Source organism: Amphiura filiformis, chromosome 15 (assembly GCF_039555335.1).
Source record: "Amphiura filiformis chromosome 15, Afil_fr2py, whole genome shotgun sequence".
Taxonomy (NCBI): domain Eukaryota; kingdom Metazoa; phylum Echinodermata; class Ophiuroidea; order Amphilepidida; family Amphiuridae; genus Amphiura; species Amphiura filiformis.
In genome coordinates, this window is record NC_092642.1 from 49,590,728 (window position 1) to 49,612,924 (window position 22,197).

The 22,197-nt window shown below is 38.4% G+C and overlaps 1 protein-coding gene across 1 annotated transcript in view; it reads left to right on the top strand.

The window, feature by feature from the left end:
- Positions 1-1,160: 1,160 nt before the first annotated feature.
- Positions 1,161-22,197, top strand: part of LOC140172014 (vacuolar protein sorting-associated protein 45-like) — a 38,412-nt gene continuing 17,375 nt past the window's right edge. Inside the window, 4 exon segments of the mRNA XM_072195361.1 lie at positions 1,161-1,331; positions 7,477-7,611; positions 9,683-9,743; positions 20,457-20,536. Coding sequence (XP_072051462.1) covers positions 1,239-1,331; positions 7,477-7,611; positions 9,683-9,743; positions 20,457-20,536 — 369 coding nt within the window. The 5' untranslated portion in view covers positions 1,161-1,238.

Consider the following 22,197-nt stretch of genomic DNA (forward strand, 5'->3'; position numbering starts at 1 on the left):
TATTGATTTTGAGATATAGCCATACAATTTACAAAGGAAATATTTCCTTTTGTTTCCTGTTTTGGAAACTCTTTTATTGCTCATATCTTTGGAACTGGTTGTTCAATTCCAATGGTGTTCTTGGCATAATCCAGATTTGTAAATGCTTTTTATTATCCCATAAGAAAATGAAAATTTTATATTTCCGAGTTCCGACTGATTTTGCTTGATCCATCACATAGTGGGAGCAGCCCGTTTCTAAACAGACCAGTATGCTTGAACAATTCCATGCTCCATGTGTGTCTATACCGTGGGCCATGGTATAACAAAGAAACAAACACTTGAAGAAACAAATAAACAACTTAACACTCGCCCACACACAAACAACCCAATAAACAAACAATGCAAAGTCGGCCTTGTAAGGGGGATGCCATTTTCTTTGAGTGGGGGGGATCATGAATATGTTGGTGACCGGAGTCAATTTTTTCATGACCTCCCTCACAGGCTCACTTATTGTTGGAACTATGGCGCAAAGCGAACACTTTGCTTGTATTTGAGGAAGGGGGTCATAAATTGCCCGATAAATTGTAAAGAAAAATAGGGGGGTCATACAATTTTTGATGACCAATGTAGGGAGTCACAAGATGACCACAGAGAGTGTGTTTATCTTAATCAAAAAGACCTGATTTCAATACAATCATAGCCTGTTTAGGGGGCAAGGTGTATCGGAGGTGGGGGGTCATAAAATGTTTGTTGCCGAAATACTAAGGGGGGTCGCAATTTTATTGATGCCAAATTTTGTAACTTTGGGACCCCCTTCCGAAAAAAAAGGCCCCCTAAGTGTAAAGAAAGGGCATGGAGCACGTTGTAACTGATCGTAAGTGTAAAGAACACGCTCAACGCGCAAATATTTTGTTTTATAGTACCGTACTATTAAAGATTGTATTTTTGGTGTACAAAAATTATGACCCCCCTATTTTTGACACCACCCCCATTCTGAAGAAAATGACAGCCCCTAAAGTTGTGTCGTGTTTCGAGGCGCCACAGCACAGCACACGGCGTGTGCTGTGCTGTGGCGCCTCGAACCACACGGCACCAAAGCACCAACCCACCCAAAATGCAATATAAAGTGACTGGAAGTGTAGACAATTTGACCCATCAATTTGACCCGTTGACGTATGATCACAAGAAAACAGTAAATATTGGAAGTCGTAAAGCTTCCTTATTTGTCTAATTTGTGGCTCATAAACGGCATTACAATGAATGTGATATTAGCGGTAAAGCAGTATATCGCTAAAATGATCGAAGAGAGTGGACCTGGTATGAAGGTCTTGCTCATGGATAAAGATACGGTAGGTCAAATGTTGACAAGCACTAGTTTACTAAAACTTTAACATAACAGGGCTTCCGAATTTGGAACCGATTCTGTCGGAGTGTTTCAGATTAAAGGGCATTTCGTGATCCACAGCCTCATCCCCCACTTTTCTCAAAAAAAGTTGAGATTTTTATATCACTGGAAACCTCTGGCTACATAATGTTTATGTACAAAATATTTCTTGCAGATTGATTCGTACTTTAGCAAAGATATCGTGAAATTTGAATTTCGCTCTGGTGCACCAGAACGAAATTACAACGCATTGTCTATGGAGCAGTGTAATACACATAATCATGCATAACTCGCGAACGCAAAATCTGAAGCAACTGAAATTTTGGGAATAGTTTTTTTTCGTGGATATCTAATGAAAAATGACATAAATAGAGGATGGTAGGATCACGAAATACTCCTTTAAATGGTGAAAAATATATAATTCCTGTCGATCGTGCCACTGTTTATCCATGTTATATTTCCTCACAGGATGGCAATTTATTTCTGGCATTTACGGCCCTAACTTCGTCAGCCCATCCCGTCTAAAAGTGGGGTTTCTTTGATTCAATGATTGGTTGCGCATTCATGAGATGCTAATTTCTGTTGTGATGAACACACATCTATTCAATTCTCTCTCACTTCAATGGACATGGTGAATAAACATGATGGGCATCGAGGTCGTGTCCCTGAAGTCATGAAAAGATTACATGTTAGTATTGTTCTCAGTAAAACCCGTGTTTTCTACTTATGGCGCTCTAGCTGAAATACAGCAAGATAAGGCCAAGTAAAATAAAAAACATGTTTCACGTCCAGGTTTTTGAAAAAAAGGAGGAAGAGGGGGCTTTTTATTTTCTATTTTTTATCGCAAAATCGGTGTATATACCCATAATTAGAGCTGTTTTACTTTTAGCGGTATACAATAATGCCCGGAAAAAGGAGGAGGCCTTTTTTTATTTGTTGTTCTGAGAGGTAGCCCCCCTCTAATTAACACAAAACCTTACCGAAGTGTTTCTTGTATATTAGCCCAGGATATTAGCAAGGCTATAGAAAGCATCTCTACTTCCTAGACATATTTTTTAAAAATATTATAACTGAATTTCAAAAAATAAAAAGATAATTGAAGAAATCTCAAAAAAGGAAGCGGGAGGGGACGTGAAACATGTTTATTTTTTTTATTTGGCCTAATGTATTTTGTAAGAGAGTAAAACGTTACCTGTATTTTACTAGCTACAGATCTTGTAAACCTGAGGTCCTGGGTTTGATTCCCAGGCTAGATCACCTTTTCTGCTTAGTCCCATTTATTATTTGCGACTACGAACCTGGTGAAAAATTATGTTTATTTATTATATTATCCCTGTCGGTCATGCCACTGTTTTTCCATGTAGAATTGAATAGAACTGTGTACACCACAACAGAAATTAACACAATAGAAATTAACAACCATTCGTTAGGAATAAGACTGACCCGCTTTGTTTTAGACGTAATGAGCTTGCACATGTAGCAAGGGTTTCCCTGGCTAGTCCGAGCTGGCTTAGACTGATATTCTCCAATATATTGGGACGTCAATACAATGTATCAGATATACAGGTTTTTTGGAGCCCAAACTACTGCACTTTTTAATCAATGTTTTCTATGACTTTATCTTTCAAATATAAATCCAGAAGCTAAAATCATAAAGTACACATTCTAAACTGCAATCCAAATACTATTTGACACAATTTTGTTTTTTTTATTATCACAAAATACAAGAAACCATTCGTACACGTAACAAAGAAGCTGAGACAAGAATGGCGACTTTTGGCGAAATTCGAACTCCGTGTACCATAGAAAATCATCCAAACGACAATGAAAATATTTGAAATTTTTTTAATCAATCATGAAATATTAATCTCAATTAGTTGGAATTGATACATACCAAAAATAGTTGAGTAGATAATCGTTGCTGGAAAAGAGCTCCGCTCGCTATGCTTAGCAAGTTCAGGATTCTTTTGGGTCAGATCCATGTGGCTAAAATAGTAATTCCCAAAATTAATTGATGTATCATTGTATGCTCTGCAAATGAGATAGCTACCAACCGACCAGATGTACCCATTGAATGTAATATGTCACATATACTCAAATGATTTCACCTGTTGCACATTCGACTTTCACTGTCACCAAAAAGCACAGAGCCACAGTACCATTGGTGCTCTTGTTAAGGTTTCTTCTCAGACCTTACCGGGTCATCACAAATTTTGGTGGCTGGTTTGTTAAGCTGAAGTCACGCTAAACAGGATAGGAAAGTGCAATGGAGTAGTGAATAGCTTATTTGTCGTTGACTTTTATCCCGGGGGTGGCACTCAACTTTAGAAGTGACAGGTACGTATACATGTACGTGCCTACTGACGTAGTGAAGTTAGGGGTCCAACTCCAAAGTAAATTTTTCAATACTTCCGTGGTCTGTGTCTGTGTGTGTCAAGCATATGTGATGCGATCAAGCAAAATCAGTCTGAACTCGGAAATATTGAATTTTCAGTTTCATATAGGATAGTCAAAAACATTTACAAAGCTGCATTTTGCAGAAAACCCCATTGCAATTGAACAACCAGTTCCAATGATATGAGCAATTAAAGAGTTTCCAAAACAAGAGGAAACAAAAGGAACTAGACTTAGCTGTGGTCTAAGACCACGAACACAGCCGTGTTTTGACGCCTTAATGACCTTTGACCTCAAAATATATAAAACGCCCATAGACATTGGCTAATGTCAATGTATGGGTCCAAGTGGCACCACTTTGCTATGTTATTTGTGGCAGAAAGGGCATTTTGAAGGTTTTTCGTCTCAGACCGGAAGTGACCCCTTAATGACCTTTGACCCCAAATGAAAAAATACCACATGTACAATAGGTAAACACAATTCACGTGTGAATATACCATCACCCTCCAATGTTTTTCTTAGCAAATAGAAAATTTTGAAGGTTTTTCGTTTTATACCGGAAGTGACCCCTTAATGACCTTTGATTCCAAATTTGTGAGGACCCCATAGACACTGGGTAATAACAATGCATGTGTGCAAGTAGCGTCACTGTCATACGTAATTTGTGGGAGAAGAAGCATTTTAAAGGAATTTCGCTTTTATACCGAAGTAGCCCTTAATGACATTTGACCCTAAATAAAAAATACCACATATGCATGAGTAACTACAATTTATTTGTGAACATACCGTTACTGTCCTATGTTTTTCTTAGCAAATAAAAATTTTTGAAGGTTTTTCTTTTTATACCGGAAGTGACCCCTTAATGACCTTTGACCCCAAATCTGTGAGGACCCCATAGACACTGGATAATAACAATGCATGTGTGCAAGTGGTGTCACTCTCCTACGTAATCTATGAGAGAAGAAGCATTTTGAGTTGAAATCACGTTTTTGACCCCTATGACACCTGCTTGACCTTTGACCCCACGAGTTTCATATGACGTGTAGGGGCATGGTCAATGATGGTTGTGACCAAGTTAGGTCAAAATCGGTACAAGCATGTAAGTCCTAGAGCAAATGTAGTGGTCGGCAGAAAGAAAGAAGAAAGAAAGAAAGAACCTGTAAGAAAAAAGACACAGCCGTGACTAACGTCACGGCTGTGTAAATATTGCCTTTGTTTGGATTTATCTCAAAATCAATATTTCCGAGTTCCGACTGATTTTGCTTGATCGCATCACAATCACATATATACGAGTGTATGGCTGATCAATGGTCTTTTAACAACAACCCGGTTGGTCATAGAGGCCCTGCATGCTTTTATTGATTGGCTCTCAACAAAGGATTTGAACCGGTGTCCTTCACCATAATCAGTAGTGCAGTCAGACAGGGTCTAATTCTGCATAAAACCGGGCAAAGTTATTTCTATAGATCTGCTGCGCATTCAAATTGCATTGTATTGCATCGTAATTTCATTTGTGTCTATGCTAATTATGTTTACACAACATGAACTCACATGTTTTCAAGCAAATTACGCCGATAATAGGTGATCAAAAGCGATCGGAATGTTACAAAAGTACAGATCGCATTCAGCTTACTTCATATGAGATGATCTTTGGAAAAATACGGCATAATTTGTCTTGGTGTTTGCGGAATGCCATGCAGTAAAATATTAATACGTTGCGGCAATTCATGATTGACAACTAACCACCGGCGAGTCCTTCGTATCCTCCACTGTCAATTTCTTATCCACTCACTAATCCTCACAAAAGCTTTGTGTTGATTACGTAATGTGTGGAGGCAAATTGCAATAAGTACAATGAAATAATGAGTAGGGCGGGCTCCGAGGCGGGTTTCTTCTTCATCTTACGTAACAGTATTGTTCTCCAAAAAAACCCGGAAGCTTGTCGTTTGGAGCTCTAGCTGAAATACAGCAAGATAATGTAAGATAGTAAATGTAAACCTGTATTTTAGCTAGAGTATCTCGAGCTAAGTGCAGTGCAGTCCATTCAATCAAATATTGTCATCAACCTATTTGATGGTAGTACACAGGCCTTCATTTTTGAAAATTACAGGAGCTCTGTTAATCACTCTCTTGTGTTTACTAAGGTGCTCAACAAGGAGCTCAATCTTTTGATATCTGTATTAAAACATAGGGATTCAAGTAGTGAGGAGCTCAGTAAATCATACTCCTGGAATGTTGTTAAGGAGAGCTGTAGGTCAGTGCATTTGTTATGTGTGTGAGACAAACTGTCGCGGTAGATTGCAATCATGCTTAATATTGTTGAAAGCCGCCATATTTATGGTATGATACGTCACACATCGTCATCATCCCTATATCTTTGTGTCAAAAATTGCCGTGATAGTACAGCGACTCCTCTCGTTTTTCAACAGCTACGCATCGCGATTTTGTTCGAGATAGGCCGAGCGACTCAGGCTAAGCATACCATGACTATCATATGAGATACACACAGAGTTTCTATATTCTACACATTATTACGATTTGTGCATGCTCTAGTACCCCATATGATGTTTCTATTACAAGAAAATCGATTTGTTTTCAGGTAAAACCAGGGTTTTGTTTCCAGTACACTCACCGAAAAGCAGTACACTAATTAGCGGGCCTTGCAGCTTGCTGTGGATATCTTTTACTGCATTTTATAAGTAAAGATTTTGAAATCCAATGTAAAAATTGTGATATATTTAATTTTGAGAATTACAATTCTACTTTATAGGTATAAAGGAACACGTTTAGCCCATTCAGTTAAGTTCCAGGTGCAAGCCCTATAACACAATGCATATGTAAACTTTCTTTATCTGTGTCAATAATAGAATATTGATTTCAACGGAGTATTGAGCTGTATGGAAAAAATATTTATAATACAGGGTGTTGACACTGTGCGTCATATGCACAAGCCTTCTATTGGCTTGTAGAAGGGGAGGAGACCTTTCCTCAATTTTACACAATCAATCATCACCACCACGGAAGTATTGAAACATTGACTTGATCAGTATAAAATGCTGTTTTTAAAATGGAGGGGGAGGGTCATTGGTATTTAAAAAATAAAAATGGGGGGTTAATCATTGGGTTTAAAAGTTTGAAAAAAGTGGGGTCATTTGGTATAAAATTTTGAAAAAAAGGGGAACAAAAAGAATTAATTTTTTGTTGAAAAAATAGCAAAATTCTTTTGTTCCACATATATGCCAAATTTACAATACAAATTTGCTGAAACATTTGCTTTGTTTTTGAAGATACTAAAATTGTTGATTTAAGGGGGTACTACACCCTTGGCCAATTTTGTGCCTATTTTTGCATTTTTCTCAAATATTATAGCGCATTGGTGACAAGTAATATATGTATATTATAGGGGCAAAGACTACAACTACTGCACTGAAAATTCGGCAACTCAAGGTAAGTAGTTATTGATTTATTGATCAAATATTGGTTTTCCCTCATTTTTGACTGTAAATCCACAACTGTTGTCTGTGATGAAATAAAATTTCCAGTGCAGTAGTTGTAGTCCTTGCCCCTATAATATACATATCGTACTTGTCATCAATGCTCTATAATTTTGGAGAAAAATGCAAAAATAGGCACAACATTGGGCAGGGGTGTAGTACCCCAATGGTTTGATGACAAAATAACTTGTTTGAAACATTTTACCCTCTTGCCTCTTACAGATCAGTTATGTGAGTATGGTGTATGCCCAATCTGAAATTCTACAGAAAGAAGTCTACCTTTTTGAACTCCTCGGTTCCAGTGCGAGGGAAGTTATGAAGCATCTGAGATGCATCTGTTTCATCCGGCCCACAAGGGTAAGACTAAAAATATATCACCCATGATGTACATTTGTGTACATCCATATCAAAACGATGCACTTGTCGGCTGCTACATGTGTCCCATTTCACATAATAGGAATAAATACCAGACTCATTTCCAAAGTGGAGGTCACTTCAAATCACATGGTTTAAGAATACAGAGAACATTCCTTAACTATGTGACTTTGTGATGATTTGAAGTGACCTCCACCTTGGAGGTGAGTCTGGTACTTATTCCTAGCTATTATGTGAAATAAGACACATGTAGCAGCCGACAAGTGCATCGTTTTGATATGGATGTACACATTTCATCAGGCCCACAAGGGTAAGACAGTAGACTATAAATATATCACCCATGATGTACATTTCATCTTATCAAAACCAAAATAGTTATTCACTGACCTGACAAATTCAAACTTCTACAATGGCCATCTTTAAAGTGATATTTTTCGATCCAACTTCTGTACACTCACAGAGGGCCTAGAAATCTGTGGCAGTGTGGGCGAATCCATTTGGATTCTCGCAAGAGAATTTTACGAGAATCCCCGATTCGCGCAAATCTACATCCCGCTCCCGCTGCACAATGATTGAAAAATATACTGCCCTCATACGGTTATGACAGTCCAATTTAGTCATCCAAGATGGTGGCTCTGGCGAAACGAATCGTTGGCACGCAACCGATGGCTGTTTTTGCTGTTAAAATGCTCTCTCAAATCAGTATTATTGTACAAATTGAAATTATTAATAATTTATGTAAATTATACCATAATTCGTCATTTGGGGGGTTCAGTTGCTTAAATAATGAAGTATAAATAGTCAAACCGGGACGCAAACTGGGTACATATTTTTTTCTTTCTGTACACTGCCAATGCACTATGCGAATCCATATAGATTCGCCCCGGTTGATGTTTTGCAAAAATCTTTGCGCGAATCGATTCGCAGATTCGCGTCGGATTTCTGAGCCTGCTCACAGAGGGCATCCAGAAGAGAATTGTATAATGTGACCCGCTCTAACAACACCATGAATAAGTCACATTTTTGACATTTCATGTTTTGAAAAAATGTAAGCACTACCAAGCTTTAAAATGATACCAAAATTATATAAATAGCATCAATACTTTTCAAGATATGGATAATTTTGTAAATGATACCTTGATATTTTTCCCAAATTGTTATTCTGAGTTATGGCGAATAAGTTTCTTGCCTTACACAGGATTGAATAGGGATTATCATAGTTCAACTGTTATTTATTGATTAAATAAACCTCTTTTTAATAAGCACTTACGAGCATTTGAAAGTCCCATAGTCAAATACCATGAAATTAAGAATTCCAAAATTTCATTTTTTTTTATGGCAATGTCATCTTTAAGAGGCTTTTAACTCAAAAACATGTCTGGCGACTTGTTCCGGGTTTTGATGAAGCTGGTGACATATGTGACTAAGATGATTGCCCCCTCATCTCTGTTCACAGCAATTGGTACTGTCTTCTTTATCCAGATAGCTTCTCTGATATGACAGGCTCTTGCGTGATTTCCTTCTCAGGACTTGGGCATCTTTCTGTGCAACAGAATTATGTTATTATTGGAAAGATGCCCAAGCCCAAGAAAGAAATACATAAAAAAATATAGGACATTTTGGAAATAGAGCATTTTTACAGGCATGCCTTCTATAAACAAAACTTGGAACAGTGTTAAAATGCAAAATTATGCCAATCTAAAAGATGCACTCTAAAAATGTGTGCAGCAATGACTGTAGCAGATCTTATTGATTGATGGTTTTGTGTATTACACACACCCACTTTGATCATGGGCAAATCTAACATGGTCAATGACCATGTTAGATTAGCACTTGAGGGAAGGGACATTTGCTTAATAATATGAAATAATTAAAAGTTACAACATAAAATTTGATTACAAACTATCATCAGTAATTATCAACAAAATAGTGCAATTTATTGACAAAATATTAAAATTTGGAGTAAAATCGCTATTGGTTTTGATAACCAGATACTTCAATTTAATTTGTTAAATCATTATCATCTTATTTATTCATTATATATTCTTTTCAGGAAAACATAGATTTGCTGTCACAAGAGTTGAAGAACCCCAAATATGGAGTGTATTTTATTTGTAAGTAAAACAAAATATTAATAATTCACCCTGGTAAAACTATGCTTATTCTGTCAGTCGGCCCAACATCACTCGCGTTATATCACTTCATCGCATAGCTGTTTTTGCCTGGATTTGACTGTTTCATCTTGCGCCCTCTGACATGAAAGGGATGCTTACTGTTGTACTCTATGGGGTAAATCACAAAACATGCCATAAAATCTAAACATGCTAAGCACAACACTGTGGTCTTGTCCCGGGGGCACTCTCACAAAAGTGCTACCCACCCGTGTCCGACCACCTCTGAAATGCACCCTTAATGGCAAATTTTCACATAACCAAATTGCACCCCTTAAATGGCGAAACACATGCAAAATCCTACCCTAAATGGCGTAGCACATGCAAAAACCATACCCTAAATGGCGTCAACTGAGAAATTTCTAATTTATACCCTAAGTGGCGTAAACAGGAAAATGAGCTAATTTGATACCCAAGGTGTCTTTTTGATGTTGTAGACCTATAGATATTAAAGAAAGCATGGACAAATGTACTAACAAGAATCAATTAAAAAGTGGTGATTTTTATCAAATTAGTGCAAACTCACTCAAACAATAATATTACTTAGAACCCTAAACGTCTAAGGATTTGGCTGAAAAAGAACCCCTAAATGGCGATGCCTTCTGAAAAAGTACCCCTTTTAAAAAGACGTCGACGACGCTGTGTGGTGAAAAACATACCCTTTTAGACGTTTTTCTTGGACGCGGGTGCATAGCAAGTCAATTAGTGAGTGACCCCCCGGTCTTGTCTACCTACACATTGTAGGCTAGCCAGATACTCAGAATAGCCTTGCATGCAATGCTATGGTGAATCTGCCATATTGAATTCTTATAATTGGGATCAAAATTATGTGTCTGATCAGCAAAAGCCCAAAATCAGATGTAAATTTACATTTTCATCTTTGGTTATTAATATAAAAAATCTTGTATAGTAATATGTAGGCCTGGCATTTTCGGGTAATTTTGTACCCGGGTACCCGGCGCCAGCCTTAGTAATATGTCAGCCCGGGATTAACACAATGTTCCATTTGCCCAAGCATTATTTGAAACTTATAATGAAAATTCCTTTTTTTTAGCGGGTTATTGCTCTCCATATATTTTCCAATCCAAGAGAAACTGCTGTCAGCAAAGACACTGCAGATAACAGGAGAAAGGAGATGCTAAAACTTCCTGATATGTCAAATATGAGTCCTGTAATATGAACAAACACAAATTTCAGATTAGTTTTAGTAGTCTTTTGTTCATATGTACACACTATGTAACAGCACACGTGATTGGTTGAGAGCCGGGCATAAACAATGCTTATCCCCGGTGGCCCGGATGTGCGATCGCAGGGTAGCGAAAAAACGAAGGAAATTCTCGTATTTTATAGATGTTACTTGTTATTTTTTGTTATTATTTTGATGAAAGAAGAATCACAAAATGTTCACAAAATCATGTTCTGGTATTGTATGAAAGCGGCCCCTCAGGCATAAACAACCATTTAGTCATGAAAATATATGAATGAACCCCTAATTCCACCAATAATTTCAAAAATAAAATGGCGATACCTTTATTCCCAGACGAGCCCCCATAAATGTTCAATGCTGTCTATAAGGGCCAGGTTGATTTTCAGGAAATGGATTTGTGCCTCACTTACATTTGCGAATTGGGCTACTTTGGAGAACTTGCTGCATGTCAGAAACATTTGCAGAGTGTATCAAAGCGCTGTGGTTTTCACTGGCAATTTTTCTTCCTTTTGCCAATTTATGCAACTATGTTTGTGCTTCAAAAGGTTGAAAATCACCCTTTTCAAGTGTTTTTAATTGATTGATCAGCAGTGGTGCCCCTACCCCCACCCAAGAATATCTTATTTATCATAGACACAATGGTATGTAACTTGCCTGTTAAAGTCCCACCTGCTATCATGGCAAAACCATAAACTAAGTGATACCACGATACAGCACTGACATATTGGTCATCTTCTGCCACATCTCTAGCGGCTATGTAGATTTCAGTACAGAGGGTACCAGTACCCAGACAAAATATCATGGACATGACACTAAGCATAGGTATACTTTGAAATAAAGTCGTCAGTGCCAAACTTGTGGCCATTGTGATCGAAGAAGCGTACAATAGTTGTCTGTATGTCAGAATTGAATTAAGAAATGGCAGTGCAAGTCGGATGATCATCAGGTGAATACCTCCAGTTGTGGCTACCAAGGAAGCTTCTGCTCTTGAAGCCCCAACCGATAAAGCAAATGATACTATGTAAATTAACCATCCTGAAAAAGTGTAGCCATTAACAATACCAGGTAGTAGAACTCTGCAAATAAATGAGGGAACTGTGAGCAAATTTGCATCACATCTCTTCAGAAAAGATGTCAGAAATTTCAGATTTAATATGAAATTTGTTTGGTCAATTTCTCCATGTGGATTGTCATCTCTGATAAGCGGTATAGATAGGCTCCTATCTGCTTTGCGATGTTTTATAAGAGCACCAAAAATTAAAGAATGCACGGTCAGTGCGCCGAGTATGAGCAGAGCGCCTCGCCATCCGTAGAGGTCACGAGCCATCTGCACTAGTAAAGGGTAGACTACAACAGCTAGGCCTGATCCAAAACAGTAGATGTTGACTGCAAGATTGTAGTATTTGTCAAAATATTCGGGAACTATTCCTAGAGCGATGTTTTCTTGAAGAAACATGAAACCTGGAAGGATTGAACATACACAAGATAAACATTTATTGTCACAGTTGAGAGAAAAAAATTCTCTCCCCTCTCTCTCTTTGTCCACACAAACACCCATAACCCATACCCACTACAGTTCTCTGGCAGAGAAGTGTGCTGTGTGCACAGCGTTAGCCCGAAACATCATGGCCCTAGTTGTTCCTTCCTCACCATAGGGCCATGAACGTGGTACCATGTTAAAAAGTCGAGCACCCTGAACTCATGTTGCGGTGATGACGTCACACTGACCATATCTATTTATAGGAAGAATTCAAAACATGTCGACGATAACTGTCACAAGTCTGGTCTTTTACATCCTCAAATGTGCTCAAAATTTACGAACATGCACCAAATATGTTTTGTTTAAGTCTCATCTTCACGTGAGGAATGGTAGGAAGTAGTATTTATGAGAAAAAGTGGTATTTTATGTGTACCCTGGAAAGGTTTAAGGTAGACATCTCAGACCTTCGTATGGAGAAGGTCAGTGGAAATCGTAGTGACGGAGGTGTGAGTACCTCGGGCAAGCACAGCGTAAACACAGAAGTGGGGGTTCTGATTGGCCAATTCAATCGTCTGATATTCATAACAACAAACCGATAATCTGATTGGCCAATTTCGTATCAAAGCATTGGTTGGCGCAGAGCGGCACTCTTGAAAGGAACACAAAGCTCTGCGTATGCTGCTCACAAAAGTTTGTTTGACTTATAATAGGCAATAAAATATGGACTCATAAAACAGTATAATGATAATTGATATACTAGCATGAAAGTTCATCTGTGTTGGTAGACATCATCATTTATGATTTTAAACTTTTGATCTCAACATAAGATTAAACATACCTCAAATTTTTGGTCGTAACTTCGACCTTCATCGGGAGACTGGCAACCCAAGTTTGGGATCAATGACCTTTTGGACACTTGACCCCAACACTTGGTCCTAGACTCTTGGTAGCTGGTATCGGTCCCCGTCACGGTTAAGTGAAGGTTGGTTGACTCTAATGTAGATGGCCTCCTTGACACCCCTTTCGAAATACTTAGGTTCCCGGTCAAGGATCTTAACTTGCTCCAAGTCGACTTGGTGCCCCGGGGATTCGATGTGGATGTGTTTGGAGACTTCTGACGAGCTGGAACTTGGACGACGGTGCTCCAGGAATCTGGCTTTCAAGGATCGTTCTAGGGAACATCTGAGGCCCTCAGAAGAACTTTTAGTAATTACGGTGTCAGGGTTTGTTTCAAACCAACTCAAACCCTTAGACAGTTACTTGTGTCACCAAAAGACAAGACTGAAAAAGAGGACATAGCGGGACCAGTGTATTTTATCCCTTGTCAGGGAAAAACACTTAAAGGCCAGTGCTTGGAATCATATATTGGCGAAACAGAACGATCCTTGAAAGCCAGATTCCTGGAGCACCGTCGTCCAAGTTCCAGCTCGTCAGAAGTCTCCAAACACATCCACATCGAATCCCCGGGGCACCAAGTCGACTTGGAGCAAGTTAAGATCCTCGACCGGGAACCTAAGTATTTCGAAAGGGGTGTCAAGGAGGCCATCTACATTAGAGTCAACCAACCTTCACTTAACCGTGGACGGGGCCGATACCAGCTACCAAGAGTCTCACGACCAAGTGTTGGGGTCAAGTGTCCAAAAGGTCATTGATCCCAAACTTGGGTTGCCAGTCTACCGATGAAGGTCGAAGTTACGACCAAAAATTTGAGGTATGTCTAATCTTGTGTTGAGATCAAAAGTTTAAAATCATAAATTATAATGATATAGAATGGCATGCACATCGTTGGGCGAAGCACTTTCACTACTGTCTATCCAATTAACTTAGAGAATCGGTTTTTATTATTTATTTGAAAAAATATATGGGTTAGAAAAAAGTCATGAAAGAAAATGTTCTAGTAGACCTTGGACCTAACAAGATTTTTTGGTAACATTTTGAAAATATTTTTCTTCATGTCGACTTTTATTCAATTTTGACTACATTTCGACAATAAAACGGAACCATACAATTATTCCTAATGATTAAAAACTTCTAACAGTTTCACAGTTAGGAGCGATTAAAATCGAGGTCACGCAGTGGCAAATCATATTGATCAGCAATGTATAGGCCTACTGCTACTGATTCACCTTTGGGCTAAATAATATGATCAATGTATTTTTTCAATTCTATAACGCAATAACAATAATACATAATACTATATCCTATTAAAAACAATAAATAAAGATATAATAAACATACTATAAATGCTATTCTGCTTGTCCTTTTTAAGAGAGACAACAACCTCTAAATTATCTACATGTGTACCGTATATAGGTTGTGCATATGACGTATCATACCGTAAATATGGCGGACTAAACTCAAATTCATTCAACAAAAGCATGATTGCAATCTACAGCGAGAGTTCGTCTCACACAAATAACAAATGCACAACGATCAAATAGGTTGATGGCAACATTTAATTGAATGCACTGCACTGCGCTATGATTTACGGTGAAGGACACGGTTCAAATCCTTTTTTTGGAGCCAATCAATAATTTCATGCACAACCTGGTTTTCCTTATTTGACTGTCACATCCATAGGACTTCTACCTTCGAAGTGTAATAATCGAACCGTCTAAATACGTATTTGGTAAATCAAATTTCAATAGATTTGTGGTTATAATGTTACCAAATATCTTTGGAACAAGAAAAACTTCTTATAGGTCTGAAAGTCAATAACAACTTTTCTTTCATGAGTTTTTTCGAAAACATATATATATTTAAATAAGTAATAAAAACTGGGTCTCTAAGTTAATTGGACAGACAGTAGTTTTGTGTTGGGTAATGCGTGGCTGGCGCACGCTTATGCGGGTTGATGCGAGCATGAGTTGGTACTTACCTGTTAAAATGATACCATGAAGTAGAAGGTATACGTTAGTTGCATATGCACAAACTATCAGACCAGTGCTTGATACCAACCCACAAAACATGAGGCAGAGTCGAACCCCAAACCTGCTCTTCAAATAACTTGCAAACATACCTACATTTGAGAGTATTCAAAATGAATGACACTAGTACCGGTAATACGTGTGCTAGTGTGTGAGATCACAGACCCTAGGGTCTGTGGATGCAGCTAGGATATTTTTAGTGCTGGGTGGCATTTGATGAGATTCTTGCATATTTAGTAAATTTGTTGTCAAAATTGACCAAATTCTTGACTAATTCAATAAAATTATGCAATTTTGGACTCTGAGTGGTTGGCTCCAGTGCTAAAATTGCAGCTGAGTGGTGGGCTCTAAAGCTGAGTGGTGGGCTCTGCCGCCCACCACCGCCCACTGTAGCTACAACCCTGTTGGACATCATCAAGAGCTGCATTTGGCTTGCAGGCCGCCTGTTGGTCACATGTGGTTTAAGGTTGTTCTAATGCACCATGATTCTATTTCTACCATAATCAAATGAATGTATTGTATTCAAATTTGGTCAGTCAAACTGATTATTAAGGGAACTGGAATGAGCGTTTCGAGCGTTTCGACAGCATTTTTGTGGGACATGAGAGCACATCAGACCTATCGAATTGCATTCTGAATACGAAGAATGGCTTTCTGATATCATCAGACCTATCGAATTGCATTCTGAATACGAAGAATGTCTTTCTGATATCAAATAATTTTCATTTTATGAAATTCACGATATAATACAAAGTTTATGACAAATTATTAAAATTTGATATTTTTCACATTTTGGAGATATAACAGTCCTCGAAGAAAATTTTATAAATTTAATGATATAGTCTTAAAGTTAAAGTGTATGTATGTAGCTGGGAGGAAAAGCCGACGATCAATTGAAAATTTTGACCTTTCATATTGAAGATATGGATTTTTTCACAAAAAGACCTAATTTTTTTTGGTGTTTTGTGAAAAAAATCCATATCTTCAATACTGAAAGGTCAAAATTTTCAATTGATCGTCGGTTTTCATCCCACCTACATACACTTTAGGTAGAAATCATCAGATTTATAAAGTTTACTTGAGTACTGTTAAATATCAAAATATCAATTTTAATGATTTGCCATAAAATATGTATTACATTGCGAATTTCAAAAAATCAAAATTATTTGATATCAGAAGGCCATTCTTCGTATTCATAATGCAATTTGGTGTGTCTGATGTGCTCTAATGTCCCACAATAAATACTGTCCAAACGTTCATTCCCCTTCCTTAAAGGGGCATTTCGTGATCCACAGCCTCATCCCCCACTTTTCCCAAAAAAGTTGAGATTTTTACACCACTGGATACCTCTGGCTACATAATGTTTATGTACCAAATATTTCTTGCAGATTAATTTGTTTAGCAAAAATATCGCTAAATTTGAATTTCGTTCTGGTGCACCAGAACGAAATTACAACACATTGTCTATGGAGCAGTGTAATACACATAATCATGCATAACTCGCAAACGCAAAATCGGAATCAACTGAAATTTTGGAAATAAGCTTTTTTCGTGGATATCTACTGAAAATGTCATAAAAAGAGGATGCTAGGATCACGAAATACTCCTTTAAGCGAAAGACAGTTTTTTATCGACTGGTACTTTTGCTAAGGGGCTGTGCAATAATTATGAGCCCTGGGGGAGGGTAAAATTGGGGGGGGGGGAAGTTTGTAAGCATTTGACATCATTACCAGTCACATTTGGCTTGCAGGCTGCCTGTTGGCCACCTGTGGTTTAAAGTTGTTCTAATGTACCATAATGTAGTCCTACTATAGGGCCTTTTAAACACACTATATCCGAGAACCGCTAAAACCCACTAACCGCTCCACCCGAAATTTTTTTCTGGGGAATAGCAGTCACAGGGTTTAGCAGTTCTCTGGATATAGCCAGGTTTTATCATATAGCATGGTTTTGGATCACCACAGTCAAAAGGCCCTATACTAGTAGGGCTACCATAATGCTACTTCTACCATAATCAAATGAATGTATTGTATTCAAATTTGGTCAGTCAAACTGATATTAAGCAAAGTACAGTTTTTTTTATCGACTGGTACTTTTGCTAATCATCCCATGATTTGCAGTGTTTGAATGATTTCTGTTGCTAGAATATAACTCACCAAGTGTGCAACCCCATCCAGTCATTATCGATATGCAAGAACCAATAATCCAAGTCTGACTTGAGAGTTGCTCCTGTAGGTCTGGTAGTAGCACACTGAATGCCTTCATTGTACCAATCTCCAAAAAGAATGTAAAAGTCACACCACAAAGGATAACCCAAGACCACGGGCTGTCTTTTTCAACCATGGTTTTTTTGTGTGTTCAATAGTATTTCAATGGAGGCTATGAAAATCAAATTCAGAGCTTTATTAAATCACCAATAAATATTCATAAAGTTTATGGCACAGATGTTGCATTGTGCAAATTGTGAATCACATATTTCTCAGTGCATTTTACACAATAATAAAACTACCAAACCATCAATTTACATAATATGAATTTAGCTTAAAAATTAAACAAATATTAACTATATGTGCATAAGGGCTCATATTGAAATTCCCTTACACGGGAAGGTGTGCGCCATCCTGCAGCTTTCCTGTGCTAGCCTTCTTTTGTTAAAATCCTGGGCAGGGTGTATCACTGATGCATATAATCCATCTGTTTTATGACCGAAGCTTTCCTGAGGCGCGCTTAGCGAGGGAATCCTGCCTTCTTTCTGTGTGAAAACGTGGTAGGGTATTTCAATATGAGCCCTAAAATAGCAGGCAAGCTGCACAATACACAACATCAATAAGTGCATAAGCAAAGACACAACCATCTCCATCCAAAGGATGGAGACGCTGGCCACTGTGTTGTAATTTTGTTTTGTTAACCAGAATTTTGACGATATTTTTGCTAAACAAATTAATCTGCAAGAAATTTAGTGTACATAAAGTATACATGTAGTTTAGCCAGAGATTTCCAGTGGTATAACAATTTCAATAGAGGCCCTGCATGCTTTTATCGATTGGCTCCAAACAAAGGATTTGAACTGGTTTCCTTCCCTGTAATCATGGCGCAGTGCAGTCCATTCAATCAAATGTTGTCATCAACCTATTTGATCGTAGTGCATGTGTGTGAGACAAACTTCAACTGTCACGGTAGATGCAATCATGCTTTTGTTGAATGCATTTGTGTAGTCGCCATATTTACGGGATGATACGTCATATGCACAACCTCTATTTTTTACTCGCCGCCATAGCGAGTACGCACTCATTATATTGTCACTTTTGGCCTTTAATGGCGTTTAGTATGAGATGAAACTTTCGTCACAATTTTTGTAGTGTGAAACGACGCAAGTGATATTGTGCGATGCTGTTCCGATGGAGTATTTGTATACTAATTACTCACTATAACATTAACGATCCATTACATACAAGCTAGAGACTTTCCTAAGCATATGCAAATGTGGACACACCTGCAACCGTAGACATCCACGCTTAAACAAAGACAGCGCAAATAACGTATACATTTACAACTCCACGTTGGGGTTCAATACAAATCACAATTGCATAGCATGTTGTTGGGTGTTGGTAAGATAGGTCTACCGTGATTCAAGGTATCTTTATCAATTTGTATCTCCATTTTCATATAGTAGGCCTATGCAAAATGGGGTCCTTGTGTGCAGATACTTACAAACAGGGGTGTGTTTGCAGTATACAAAAAATGCGTTTTAATCACACTTAAAAACCCTTTCAAAAATTGTAAAATACTGCACGTGCTTGCTTGTTTATCCCAGTTCACTCATTCCTACTATTATTTCCAATACTTATGTCAAACATTTATAATACCCTACATCATGCGCACTTTCTTTGGTACGCCCATTTCCTTTTTAAAGGAATTTTTATTTTAGAAGGGCTCTTTGAGAACAAAAGGGGTGCTAACGTCATGTTACTCCCAAATTTAATGAAAACAATGGATGGCATTGGTCTGCGATTGTTCCTACTCGACCACTTGCTAATCTTGGCAACTAAATCTGATGAATATTAATTATTAATATGATTGGCTGAAAAGAGGATGCCCCTTACTTTTGAGAATCCTCAGTGGCTAAAAGCTTATTTTAGGGTAACCCTTTATTAATATTAGTTCTATATAGTTTTGAACATTTCAAAAGTTAAAGAGTACTTAGAGACTGGTGTGGAGTCAAGATGTAACTCACTTAGACACAAGAGATAATGTAGTCTGGTTTATGAAGGAGTCTGGTAAACGATATGAACCAGTCCAGATGAAGAAAAAGTTATCAAAATGATTTCTGAATAAAGTATTGCTACCAAGCTGAAACCTACAACACGTTTTCTCTTTCCAGTGCCTTACTCTTTTACATATAGTCTGTCAGCTCAGAATTATAAACTAAATAGACTTCGGAAACTAAAGGTGTGAGAATAATTATTTCAGTGCAATGCGTGTAATAAATGCTTCTTTACGCGCGCCAACTGCTGCACGATTTGTACTTGCCGAGCGCATCCATGCTCTTATAAGCGTCACATTTTTAGCTCATTATGTTAGCGCAATGAACTCTAGGCATGATCCATTTTTCTGTATGTTTTTTTCTTTCTCTTGCTACATCGTTTGAGCAATGGATCTGGTAAGAAAAATGAACATCATGAACCATCATGCAAAGATCGCCGCCTCAAATTACCAGATCCATTGCTCAAACGATGTAGCAAGAGAAAGAAAAAAACATACAGAAATATGGACTACGCCTATAGCTACATTTGCGAGCAAATGAGCTAAAAATCAGTGATAAATGAAAGTTGCTGTTCATATTGAACTTGTAAGGGTCTTTGGGTGACAGGTCAAATAGAAAATAGGGCCAGTTGACTGGAATTCCCCTGAATGCTTGGAGCCAGTCGGACTTTATCCACCTCAGCACCACGTCCAGAGGCCAAGTACACCCATCTTCAGTCAATGAATAGTCACATTATACAGATGAATTTAAAAGATGCTTTTTCTGTTTATTTCCACAGATTTCAGTAATGTTGTGAGCAAAAGTGATGTGAAAACTTTAGCGGAGGCAGATGAACAAGAAGTAGTGAGAGAAGTACAAGTAAGACTAGCAATTTATTATATTGACCTTTAGAATTAGCAATAGCACCATGAGCCACAGTCCTTATTATGATTGGGCTGCGGTTATCTTGTCTATTATATATGTGACCTGATTTAGTCCACTCGGGCTAATGTCGGCAAATACAAAACTGATGTATAGCCAGAAATAGGTTAGTAAATCATAGTATATAAATATTGATATATTATAATCTTAACCATGTCCCGAATATAGCAGTCAATATTTGTTATATATACTAGTGCACCTGCTGCTGTGAGAGCCCTGATGCTGTGAGAGCCCTGGCATGATAGCGATACTGTTTGACCCCAGATGACCTTTGACCTCGGATGACCTCGTGTAATTTTTTTCATGCTCCCTCATACGAAGGATTCCACCTATCAAGTTAAAGCCCAATAGGGCAAAGTTTAAATTTAGCCCCTACATGACCTTTGACCTCAGTTGACCTCAATTTTGTTTCGCGCATATTTCCCCTCGTATCAAGGATCCCACCCACGAAGTTTGAGCCCGATAGGACAAAGTTTGAAATCCATGACCTTTGACCTCGGATGACCTCCATATAATGTTTTTCATGCTCCCCTCATACGAAGGTTTCGACCCACCAAGTTTGAGCCCGATCGGACAAAGTTTGAAATTTGACCCCTCTGTAATGACCTTTGACCTCGGTTGACCTCGACTTTATTTTGGGCATATATTCCCCTCGTATCAAGGATCCCACCCGCCAAGTTTGGGCCCGATTGGACAAAGTTTGAAATTTTGACCTTTGACCTTGACCTCCGATGACCTTCAAAACCACACGGTCAACATGCTTTTCCCGGCACCTACCCATGTTCAAAATATCGGGTCGATGCGTCACAGCGCGGCGGAACGCATAGCCGGACAGACAGAGACCGCTTATTATTTTAGTAGTACTAGTGCACCTGCGGCTGTGAGAGCCCAGATGCTGTGAGAGCACTGGCATGATAGCGATACTGTTTGACCCCAGATGACCTTTGAACTCGGATGACCTTGGTGCAATTTTTTCATGCTCCCTCAGTCATACAAAGGATTCCACCTATCAAGTTTAAGCCCAATAGAGCAAAGTTTAAATTTAGCCCCTACATGACCTTTGACCTCGGTTGACCTCAATTTTGTTTTATGCATATATTCCCTCGATCAAGGATCGCACCCACCAAGTTTGAACCCGATAGGACAAGTTTGAAATCCATGACCTTTGACCTTTGACCTTGGATTACCTCCATATGTTTTCATGCTCCCTCATACGAAGGTTTCACCCACCAAGTTTGAGCCCGATCGGACAAAGTTTGAAATTTGACCCTCCGAATGACCTTTGACCTCGATTTTATTTCGGTCGTATATTCCCCTCGTATCAAGGATTCCACCCACCAAGTTTGAGCCCGATCGGACAAAGTTTGAAATTTTGACCTTTGACCTTGACCTCCGATGACCTTCAAAACCACATGGCCAACATGCTTTTCCCAATACCTATCTATATCCGAAATTTCAGCGCGATACGTCGAAGCACGGCTAAACGCATAGCCGGACAGACAGATAGATAGACAGACAGACAGACAGAGACCGCTTATTATTTTATTAGTACTAGTGCACCTGCAGCTGTGAGAGCCCTGATGCTGTGAGAGCACTGG